Source organism: Coptis chinensis, chromosome 2 (genome assembly GCF_015680905.1).
Source record: "Coptis chinensis isolate HL-2020 chromosome 2, ASM1568090v1, whole genome shotgun sequence".
Taxonomy (NCBI): Eukaryota; Viridiplantae; Streptophyta; class Magnoliopsida; order Ranunculales; family Ranunculaceae; genus Coptis; species Coptis chinensis.
The window spans coordinates 16,282,147-16,294,713 of NC_141457.1; the positions used below are offsets into that span (position 1 = coordinate 16,282,147).

At 38.3% G+C, this 12,567-nt stretch overlaps 1 protein-coding gene across 1 annotated transcript; it reads left to right on the top strand.

Moving 5' to 3' along the window:
* Positions 1–1,617: 1,617 nt before the first annotated feature.
* LOC147515113 (uncharacterized) lies at positions 1,618–2,325 on the top strand. Its single transcript, XM_086592794.1, has one exon. It carries the CDS (start codon positions 1,618–1,620, stop codon positions 2,323–2,325), a length of 708 nt encoding a protein of 235 aa, XP_086448920.1.
* Positions 2,326–12,567: the final 10,242 nt, after the last annotated feature.

The following is a 12,567-nucleotide window of genomic DNA, read 5'->3' on the forward strand; positions in this document are numbered from 1 at the left end:
CTCTTCCATCACAAAGTTCTTCATCACACGGCACAAAGGAAAATTATATGATACTCAGAAATTCCCCTAAATCTTTTGGCATCGTCTGTGGGGAATGGTAGCAGATAATATTTGTTCAGTTGATCGATTTAGTTTAAATGCTCTTTACGTTGTGATGGTGAGAACTAAGAAGACAAAAGGTGGTGCTATCACTCGCAACATCATTGTCAGAGAAGAAGAACATGAGATACCTGATGAAGGAGAGAATATTGAGCATTATGATGCAGATATCCCCCTTCAAGGGTAGGTAACTAGCACCGATGGACTAGTCGCCCCAAGCACAGGCATTGACGCTCAAGCAAAATGTCAAAATGGTGAGAATATTACTTTTACCACTCTAGGGTCTGTTCAGGCAAGCCAGGTGGTACAGACTCTGGAACAGCAAAGATGAAACCTCAAGCAGCAAGTACAACTGCTGTATCAAAATGACATAGGGAAAAAGCCGCACATCGATCTCGATGGTGATGACCTTCCAGAGAGTGGTCAGATCAGGATCCCGAGACGACGGGATCTAGTTTGGCACGAGCCATCAGAATCAGAATACAGCAGTTCGGACGAACACTCAAACTCTACTGAAGAATCAGAGTCAACTGATCGGGATCGCGACATCAACCTTCGACAACAAATAAAAACTCAGAACAAAAGAGTTTTTAGCAAAGAAAGCGCATGGGAGACTGAGAATAGTGACCTGATCCGTCAGATGCATAGGATGACTGGTAAAGGAAGAAAAATACAAGACTCCCTAGTTCAATCCGCTATAATGGGGGCATACCGATCTCTTTTCTCATCATGAGTGGTAAGAAAGTCCTATCCCCGCTGTTACAGACAACCAAAATTTAGCATCTTCAGTGGCAAGTCAGATCCAGTGGATCATGTGTTCAGATATAGAGTTACCATGGGACCGTATGAAAGGCATGACCACGTCATGTGTCAAGAGTTCAAAGCTTCCTTGTCTGGATATACACTCCAGTGGTACCATAGGTTACTAGAGCGGCAGATCAGATCTTCAGCAGAGCTGTTTAGAATTTTCATCGATAGATACTCGTGCAACAAGAATCAACCAAAATGGATTGATGCACTATTTAACATTAAGAAAAAGGATGGCGAAGCATTGAGATCCTATTTGCAACGCTTTATGGAAATTTTGATATAGATAGAGTCTTGTGATGAACAGACTGCCATCATAGCTTTCAAACAAGGGTTGGATGAAAACAACACCTTATTCGGATCCCTCTCCAAAAAACTACCCTACGATTTGGAGGAACTCCTAGATAGGGTTGAAACTCATGCAGGGTGAGATGAGGATGTCCTGAACAAGTGTTAAGAAGTCAAAAAAACCAATCAGACAACCCATTCATTCCCACGAGAAGGGCAGGGGAACTTTTCACCTCTAAAGCATAAGAGAGACCGCCATCATGGACGCCGAAGGTCAGATTCCCCATCAAAAGGGAGAATGTCGAGAGGGTAGTATCAGAATTCAGCCAGCAATAATGATGGAAAACCACAGAACAAACCACGCATGGAAGGGGTGAAGAAACTCTTCTCTCGCTCGATAGGACCTTTGCTCCCCTGAATAAAATGCAGGATAAGATCCTGAACTCAATCAAGAACCCGAGCTACCTTAAATGGCCAGCTTCACTCAAGCCAGGTTCCTTGGGTACCAGAGATCAACGAACTTACTACAAGTTCCACAAGAGTAAGGGCCACAGCACCAGGGCCTGTATGACCCTGAAAAATGAACTCCAAGATCTAATTGAAAGGGGGTACTTGAAACAATTCATAGAATATGAGCAGGCAAATGCAGTGCAACCTGAAGAGGTCAGCACATCCAGTCGGGATCCCCTAAGAACTGGACCACTCAATGGTCGTGTTCAGATCAACATGATCTTAGGAAAGGCAAGCCAAAGAAGTGGACCTATCACAGAAAAAGGTGCAAGATACCAAATGCGCGTCGCAAAGCAAATGAGGATCATGAACAACGAAGTGAGTGTGGACTGTCATCAGGTCAACACGTTATCCCACAATGATCCACCTATCCTGTTCACTGAATCCGACTGTCTCGGCATCCAGAGACCACATAAGAACGCATTGGTCTTTACACTTCCTTTTGGTGATTACGATCTGCATCATATATTGGTCGATTCAGGAAGTTCAATAAATGTGTTATGCTATGATGCATTCAAGAAACTTCATATTCCTAACTCAGAGATGGCCATCACTCACTCCAACCTGTATGGATTCAGCGGGGACAAAGCCCAAAAGTTGGAGAGGTACAGCTACCTGTAGCCATCGGTTCGATAACCTTCATTATTAACTTTGTTGTGGTCAAAGCTAACATACCTTATCATATGATCCTGGGCAGGACCTGGCTGCATAGACTCTGTGTTGTTCCCAGCACCTATCACCAATGTTTAAAATTTTTGCATAATAGAAGAATTGAGACAATCAGAGGAGATTAAGTGGCTGCCAAAACATGTTATGCTCTAGAGACAAAACACGCCCTACTTCCATTTGAGCCAATGGATGTGGAGTCACCTGTCAAAAAGCAATTATAGTTGGATCCACCTCTCCCAGACCTGGTCCCAAGAGAGAAAGAGGATCCCCCCTTACTAGAGCCCTTAGAGGAAGTAGAGATCGTGGGAGGAAGCACGCCTAGAACCACTTTCATCGGCACCTTGTTGAGTTCTAAAGAGCGTCAGGATCTAATACACTTCCTCCAAGAACACAATGATGGATTTTCTTTGTCAATCGATGAAATGCTAGGAATTGACCCCCATGTGGCATGCCACCGGCTGAATGTCCGTAGTGATGCAGTAGTAGTCAAGCAGAAACCAAGGAAAATAGGTGTTGCCATATCCAAAGCAGTGAAAACCAAAGTTCAAAAGCTGAAGGCAGCCAATTTTATCAGGGAAATCAATTTCCCCACCTGGATTTCTAACATTATCCCAGTATGTAAGAAGAATGGGTCATGGAGAATCTGTATCGACTTTACAGATCTGAACCATGCGTGTCCAAAAGACAGTTACCCTCTGCCATGAATTGACAAATTGGTGGATGCAACTGCTGAACATGAATTTTTATCCTTCACAGATGGGTCATCCGGCTACAACCATATCCCATTACATGAGGAAGACCATAAGCATGCTACTTTCACAACCGAGGATGAACTATATTGTTATCAGGTCATGCCATTCGGACTGAAAAATATGGGCGCCACATACCAATGTTTAGTAAACAAGATGTTCAAAGGATTGATAGGCGATATTATGGAAGTGTATATAGACGATCTCTTGATCAAGAGCCTAAGACGTGGATATCACCTCTCCCACCTAAAGCGAGCATTTGATATTCTGTGAGAGTATCGTATGAAACTCAACCTAGTGAAATGGGCCTTTGTTGTCTCATCAGGGAAGTTTTTAGGGTATCTAGTTACTAAGCGAGGAATCGAGGCAAACCCATATCAGATCCGGGCGCTTATAGAAATGCCTCACCTAAAAACATGAAAGAGGTCCAAAAAGTCACAAGCAGGCTGGCAGCTTTGAACAGGTTCATTTCCAAGAGTTCAGATAAGTGCAGTCCTCTGTTCCAATTACTACAAAAGAATACCTCGTTTGCTTAGACGGAAGACTACCTAAAAGCATACGATCAACTCAAAACGTACCTGGGATCACCACCAATCCTCTCCAAACTAGTTGATGGAGAAGTTTTGGGTCTTTGTCTCTTTATCTGACTATGGCATCAGTTCTGTATTGATACGCATAGATGAAAAGAAGGTTGAAAAACCTGTCAATTTCTTGAGTCGCATGCTCCTACCAGCAAAAAAAAAGTATCCTAACCTCGAAAGAGTCGCGTTAGCTCTCGTCTTTGCGGCAAAGAAATTATGACCATACTTCCAGTCCCATACAATCAGAGTGATCTCATAATACCAGTTACGATCAGTTCTAGAAAGGCCAAATAGGTCAGGAAGGTTAGCTAAGTGGTCTGTGCAATTGTTAGAGTATGATATGCTTTACGTCCCACAAATCTTGGAGAAAGGTCAGGCACTAGTAGAATTTTTGGGAGATTTCCCAATGACTTATACTGGGTACGACTCAACAATACCGAGTTCAGATGAGAGTACCCCACCAGAGTCCCAAATTGCGTGTCCAGACCCTTAGGAGCCACGCTCTGGATGGCGACTGTTTGTGGATGGATCTTCAAATGACAGAGGCGCTGGAATTGGAGCTGTTTTAGTTACTCTTGACAACATGTGACTGGAGAAATCCATTCGGCTAGGTTGGAATGCCTCTAACAACGAAGCAGAGTTCCCTTACTGGCCTCACAATGGCTCTCGACCTTGGCTTAACACACCTCACTGTTATTAGTGACTCCCAGTTGGTTGTGTTTCAAGTTGATGGAGGCTATGAGCCCAGAGATAAACGAATGGAAAAATACCTAGAACTGGTAAGAGGTCTTCAGAGTAAGTTTGAGAATATTCTGTTTTATCAACTACCCCGCACATAAAATCGACACGCAGATGCCCTGGCATATGTTGCCTCAATGTTGGGCAATTGCAAGTCTCACTCCATACTTATAGAGTTCCAGGATAAACCAAGCATCCACGCACCTAGTGTTACTACAGTGTGTGTTATTCCAGGGACCATACCAAACTGGATGGATCCATACAGGTTTTACCTTCAGGACGGGACACTCTCGGAAGATAAGAACATGGCAAGGCGACTGCAGGTAAAGGTGCCGAGATTCACCCTCATTGGGGATGATCTCTACAAGAAGACTTTCCTGGGGCCTCACCTGCTATGTCTCTTGAAGTTTGTTGAACAGTGGTGTGTCTTCAAAGAGTTAGTTTAAAAGTGAGGTTCATCCTAAATTGTTTAAATTTTGAGTGTGGGAGTTGTGAAGAAGAAATGTAGACTCTTGTATAGATTACATTGGTTTTAAGCTAATGAAAATATGAAAGCTTTAGTTATTGGTATTGAAATGACATAAAAACATTGAAGAAAGAATGATTGAAGATTGAAATAAAAACAAGATAAGATTGAAGATTGAAATAAGAACAAAGGAAAATAACAAGTTGTAATTAAAAGGAAATGAGAAACAATAAAGTAAAAACTTGAATTGAAAAACTAGACAAGAAATTAAATAAACCAAATGGTTTAGATCCTTAAGACAATGGATGCTTTCTCTCTCCCTATCTTTTGGATTATATACCCCTACTTTTACCTTTTATAGATTTGCCCTTCTCCATTACAAATGAGAGACCTCATACTTCACTTTTGCTTTTGTTTTTTCTTTTGTTTTTTGATTTCTTCTTAACCAAGGTAGGTTTTGGGAGAATGTCATATTTTGAGATAAGGACCTCTATCTCTGGTCTTCTGAGTTGATGGCTTTGACTTTTTCAGCACTTTTCCATAGTAGGTTCTGGTCTTCATAATAAGCATGATTAAGGCTCCTTTTGGTGCTAAGATGCAGCTTTTATGATAGGTGGTCTGAAATACTCTATAACCTGAAAAACGCAATAAAAGCCATGAGTTATCTTTTCATTAAGCATAAGAAAGGATGTAATGCGGCAATATACAGGTAATAAAATGTACATTTGGGAGCTGATCAGCACCCCCAAATAGCATCTTGTTTGTCCTCAAGCAAGAATAAGAGAAAAAACTAAGATCACAAATGAGTGATTTATTATAAGTTATACTAGTCTCGTTTTGCAGAGTGCGATTGCATTAACCATATGCAACAAGGCCTTAAACCACTAGGAATTCCCTAGTGGATGAGCTTTAAGCCTCGTGAGAGTTTTCTAGTGAAGGTACTCACAAACTTCTTCTATTTAGTATAAAGTGTCTTGTTTCCTTATTTATTCTCAGAAGTTCATACATCTCATTAGCAGTGAATAAGGAGAAACTCTTTTGAACTTAGAATAACATATATGCAGTAATTTAATCATCTAAAGATAAATGTGCAAAATATGAGTAATGAAATGCAAAAGCAGAGTCGTTTCCGATGCTTTTGAAGAGCTTCCTTAAGGTGGGTTCTCACAAGGGTGTGTTACAATCATAATTCTCTGATAGATTCACTCAAGGTTTGTTATCTTAAGTGCAGTGGGCACTTATATTCCTCACATACTCAAATGACGTCCAAAGAAACCGGAGTCGATTGATCACACTTGTCACTTACTATCACACCATCCTATTCCTAATTAAGCTGGAGGTCTTTTATTAGGAGTTACGGGGCTAGGTGATGGTTTAGAAAGAAAAAGGAAGGGAAAACAAAATTTGATAATTCGAGAAACTAGGTCTTCACGATACTTGTAACCAGAGAAGAACCTTGTTTTGTTATTTTACATCTGAATTGTGATACATTCTTTTAGCCATTTGGCTTTGTGACTCTATATGATTTTGAATTTTTGAAAGTTCTAACTTTGCTTTTGTTTCTTTTTGTTTCTGATATCGTCTCCTTTTAATTTTGAACTTTTGCGATATTTGATTTTTTTTACTCCTTTGATTTTTTTGGAGTTTTGGTTTTTGATGGGTCTTTATTTTCTTCTCTTTCTTTTCTTTTCTTTTTGAAGCAAATAATTGTTCTGTTTTTGTACAAGGTCTTCTCTTCTCTTTTTTTAATACCCATCCAATTCTCAATTTGTCAGCTGGGTAAGCTATTTATTGTGTGTTGTAATGGGTTAGGAATTTTTGGTGAAGAATAAAAAGGCTTTTAGAAAATGGTCAAAGCTCAAGAGGGGTAACTAGAGGAGAAACTATTTTTTTGGGTTTTTAACGTTTATTTAGCTATATCGATCCAGAAAGGGCCTAAATTCTCTCTTGGGATATGGCATGGTGATCAAGCAAGTGGATGTGTGGTCTATCTATCCGGACATCCTTTGTGTCATCACTCAATAAACATTCAGATGAGGTTTTTGGCTAGATTCTCATAGGATATGAAACTTAATTGTTTTAACCTTGGCTTCGGAAACTCACTGTTATATACAAACAAATACTGATACTTGCCATTCAAGAAAAGATATAGAAACTATTGTACGTATTATAGTCTAAGTACAAAGAACGAATCATTACTCTATTGCTATAATGAGACTTCTAAACTTGTTATTCATCATAGAAAAGGGAAACAAGACTTTTTAATACTAAATAGAAAAAAAAAATAGTCTTTTTCAAAAAAAAATTTGAAAGGAAGAAATATTATATTATATCTACTATATAGAAAATGCATAGTGTAGGGGAGTTTCTGAGTATCCCCTGATCTTCCTCTGTGCTTTGCGATTAGGAAATCTTTACTGAGTAGAGAAGGGATGAGATGATTATGAGTTCAGGGTTGAGCTGTCTGACGACTGCCTACGTATCTCCTTATTTATTTAGGAGAATCAAACCCTATCTTGCGTAGTTCCTAAGAGCGAATCCCTATGGTTTATATAGGAAGGGCTCTAAGAGTCCTAGGGTTTGGGCTATCCTCACCGCTTGTGAGTTCCCTTCCATCTTTGGACTCTGCCTTCCTACTAGGATTCCTCTCATTATGGAAGTCTGAATCTAGACCATATCTTATGGGAGGTAAGTTTCCGTGTTGATTATAATGCCACATCATGTAAGGGAAGATTATATCTAAAAGGTAACTCCCAAGATAAGTCATCATGATTCCTTCCTTATCATCAAAGATCGCCATCTTTAGTTTCCTGCTGTTCAGGAACTATCTATATCAGTTCCTAACGATTGGGATACTGTTATGCTTGAAGGCGATCAATCACGTACCTGGCACATATCTACTAAACACTCAGGCTAAGCACAAGATTACTTATTCACAGAACTGATCCGTTGGTCCTCGTCTCATTATGGACATCTATAGTCTTAGGTTATTTCTCATACACGTGTCATCTATTTAATGATGGAAAATATCCCTTACACATAATTTTTGCAAAATGTTGCTATACCACCCCCAAATAAAACTATGATTTATCCTCAAAGTATGAAGAGATAAGGAAAAATATTACCATAGAAACATGAGCAAAAACGGCGATACACCTGTATTATACTCTTCATGATGAAAATACGCCACCCACAAATAAGTTTGGGGCGTGGGTTGTTTAATATAGAACGAGAAATACATGGTTTATTATACTAGTGATATTTATTCTACTATAAAAAAAATTTGGGGTTTTTTGTATGTTTTTTTTTTTTAAAACATATATGAAATGCATGAAAATCTAACATGCATGTATGATTATGGTTGATTACACTAAAAAGTTAGAAATGTAAAGTATGTAAACAACTATCTATACATACACAAATGAAATGTGTGTGTGCGATTTTTTTTTTCTTTTTAAAGTAAATGTTTTAAAGAGTAATTGTTTTTCTCAATATAAAGGTATCTCTAACCATATAGAGGTTTTGACAAGAAGATAAAATTATACGTTGACCCGGTATCATTTTGGTTACTTCGGGGCGTATAATTTTCAATTTTATATCCTCTAGTTTTGAAAAATATGTAGAGATATTTTAAGATACTCGTACTCAAAAAGATGTGATTCTAAATGATAAGCTTTTGAAAACAAATCATAACAGGTAATCTTAGGCAACTTTCGTGTTGGCTCTTTATTGAACCCAATCTAGTCAGACTGTGGCTTCAGTTATGTGTGTTAGGGGATTTACTGCGCAAGACATAATGGAATGGTTTAGTTGATTAGACACTAGTGGGTGGTGGAACTAGGTCTCTTTAGTGGATTTTGGTAATTCTGATTAAAATAGGATTTGAACCAATGCTCTATTCTGATTGTTGTAGGTACCTTGTCCTTGTCTGAATGTATTTGATAGTTGACGTGATGATATGTTGGTGAGCAAGGGACAATTGGTATCTGTATAGTTTAAGCTGAGACAGAAAGTGCATGGTGATATGGGTGACCCTTAATAACACATAACTGATCTTCAAACCGCCCTTAGAAGAATGGAGATTGCGTACTTCTAAAGGTTGGTCTATGTGGAATCCATTGACCATTTTGGTTTTGGAAAAAGAAAATCACACAACTCTTACAACAACACACTCCCAGTGGAGTGGTCCGGTTACCTTAGTGATGCATTCCCATGGAATGCATCGAGAAAATATGACATGAATATTTTATAGTCAGATATTCAAGACTATATGTGGGGTTGTTTTAAGTCAGACTCCCCAAGACTATGCATATGATGGATGATATGATGTTAACTATATACTAATAGCCTAAACAGTTGGGGATCTAACAAATGAAAGCATAAACCCCCAAACAAAATGAAATGATGTAGTTGGAGTGTAAGATACAAAATGATAAGAGGATGTTTGTATAACCCATCATGGAACTTATGCAATAACCCGTCATGTTTGAATTGTCCAAAAGATTAAGAGGTTGGTAGTAGATGTCCTTCATGAAGCTCTATTGATCGGGAATAGGACATACAAGGTTTCTCAACTACTGAAATGATGGATTCTTGTGTTTGTATATTGGGCAAAGTCTTTTTACTGGGAAGGTTTAGAAAATTATGAATGATCTCAAAGGCAATTGGCTTAAGTGCGAATTTGAGATTTCTTTGAACTGGTTTCGTGGTGTTGTCCTCAGAAATTGGTGGATTTTTTTATGAATGGAGGTTGGATTTCAAGAGGTGTTAAATTGGGATGGTGATAGTTGCATGGTAGTTCTTCATATGATCTCGAGGACTCAGGGAATTCTTCATTTAGTCTTGGCGTTTCCACAAGATTGTGGTTCATTTCCGCAATAGTAAGGATGTCACAAATTTGTTCCATAGATGAGTCTTTAACGCTCAAACTAAATTGAAATCCACTTTCCACCATAGATTTTATTCCCTCTTCTCCAAGCATTTCATTTTCTTTGTTCTCTCTGCCTAGATCTTCATAAATTTTCTCAATGCCATTTTCCAATTATGTCGAGTCTAATACATACTCTTGAGTTTCTTCTGTTAGAGTTTTCTCATTTATGTATGATGATGTATTAAGGCATGTGAGAGAAACTGTGACTTTGGGCAAATAGTCATCGTCATAAGTTCTGGAATTCAAATGATAGTCAGGTGGATGGTGATGGGATCTTAATTGGTAATTAATATCAGGATGGGCTTTAGCAATGGGCTTTGTTATAGTAACACCTTGTTTCTCTTGTTGGTTTGGTTCTGGACTGGTGGGAAGAATATTAGTCTAAGATGTATCATCATTTGAATCGGATTGGAGAAAACATAAGGTAGTTACTATTTGCTGAGTTAGTATTGTTTGCTTGGCCATTTCCTGGGGAGTTGGTCTATGATGGATGGTGTAGTGGAATAGGAATTTGATATGGATAGTGATACGATATGAATGGTAATGGGTTTTGGGTGAAACCGTACTCTAACTGACAAGGTGGATATATGAATGGTGGTTGACTATTTATGGTAGAACTCCATGAATTGTCAGTATAACTGGAAAACTCTTGAGTGTATGGGGTACTATGGAAATTTTAAAATTGAAGTTCATAATCGTAAGGATTTTCCGTAGTAGACTCGAATTCAGTATATGATGGACTATGAGTTAACCAGTGGTAAGGACTACCGCAAAAAGAACAAGGTTTTGGGTTTGCATTGTAATTCTATGACAGATGCAATGTATAATGATTAGACATGGATGCTCAATCAATAATGATGCACAAATAGTAGAAATTTATTTTTTTGGATTTTTGAAAATTTTGCTTTGATCTATAATTTACTATGCCCTGTTCAGAGGAACAATGGGGCGCGTGGCTAGGATGGGTCTACTACACGTCTCAGAAGAGTAGACAGTCACTTCACCAAGTGGTGTGCTACCAATAATCTCACTCATGATGAATATGGGGGAGGAGAGTGAGGAAGGTAGTTGGTCTACCGGAATCTGGTAACTGATTACTATAAATCCTCATGGCTATATTTTTGTCCTTTTCTGGAGGAGCGTGACTACTTTGGGCTCTAGTTGATTGATTTTAATTAATTAATTTTTTTTTTTGGGTATAGGGCTTTCAAGAATCAAGGAACGTCCAATTTACATACATTGGGTAATGACCTCCCAATGGTTGTTATGTGGCTTGGGTTCAACCTTATGCGCGAATGTAAATTGCAGTATGGAAATTAAATTTCAAATAATCACCTAAGCATGCTTGAACACACAAGGTATCCTCTTACTTGGGCTTCGAGGAGGTTTAGAATTTATCTCTCAACCGTGCTTACATGCTACTTGAGGAGAAGGCGACGTCGGTTGGCGCGTGATCTGTGAATCAGGCCCAACCTTTCGAGCTTTACCCTGTTTTAAGTTATAATAAAGGCCCACTTAAAAAGGCCACAAGTTGGGTTTTTGATAATTCATACAACTTTGCCTTCAAGGGCCCAAACTTAAAACTAAATTAATATTATACTAATCTAATAGATTAACTAGTTTTAGATTGATAAGCTAAATTAACTAGAGTCAAATGGACTTAGATTGTTGATTACCAAGTTGATTCATAGTGTGTGAGCTATGATCCACAACTTGCCTCACACACTTGAACTTCCCAAGGCAATTAAAACGTTAATTCCTTGGTAAGTATATAACGTAAACCAAGTTTAACTCATGTTCATTATAAGGAATCAATCGAAAACCAATTTTTCCTAATTTTTTCGTTTTTCTTTTTATCTCTAACTATTACAAACAAGTTCCACTAACTTCTACTCTATTACAAAATCTAGGCTCATAGTGCAACTATTCATCAAAAACCAACTGAGCTGCCAAAAAACTAGACCCACGTCTCTGGAGGTGACTAGGCAGTCACCCCCTACTAAGCTCGTGGTTGCCCGCTGACACTGGTGAAGTTTAGTCTTCTTTTGGCTGTGCCTTCAACTCTTCTCCAGGTTGTTGGTCCATTACCTTGATTTTCTAGAAAGTAGATCAGAATTGATAAACAATAAAATAAAATGACAAAAAATTGAAAAAAAAATAGAAATGGAAAGATGAGAATGATGCTTCCTTATTAGATTCTCAACCAATCACTCTCACTCCTTCAATCCATGACGGCGGCGCAATTTGAAGTTTGTTGAACAATGGTGTGTAACTTCAAGGAGTTAGTTTAGAAGTGAGGTTCATCCTAAATTGTTTAAAGTTTGAGTGTGGGAGTTGTGAAGAAGAAATGTAGACTCTTGTATAGATTAGATTGGTTTTAAGCTAATGAAAACATGAAAGCTTTAGTTGTTGGTATTGAAATGACATAAAAACATTGTAGAAAGAATGATTGAAGATTGAAATCAAAACAACAAGATAAGATTGAAGATTAAAATAAGAACAAAGGAAAATAACAAGTTGGAATTAAAAGGAAATGAAAAACAATAAAGTAAAAACTTGAATTGAAAAACTAGACAAGAAATTAAACAAACCAAATGGTTTGGATCCTAAGACAATGGATGTTTTCTCTCTCCCTAACTTTTGGATTATATACCCCTACTTTTACCTTTTATAGATTTGCCCTTCTCCATTACAAATGAGACACCTCACACTTCACTTTTGCTTTTGTTT

Excerpts from the sequence above, each read along its gene's own strand:
- LOC147515113 (XM_086592794.1), top strand. The coding sequence starts at position 1,618 with ATGCAGGATAAGATCCTGAACTCAATCAAGAACCCGAGCTACCTTAAA.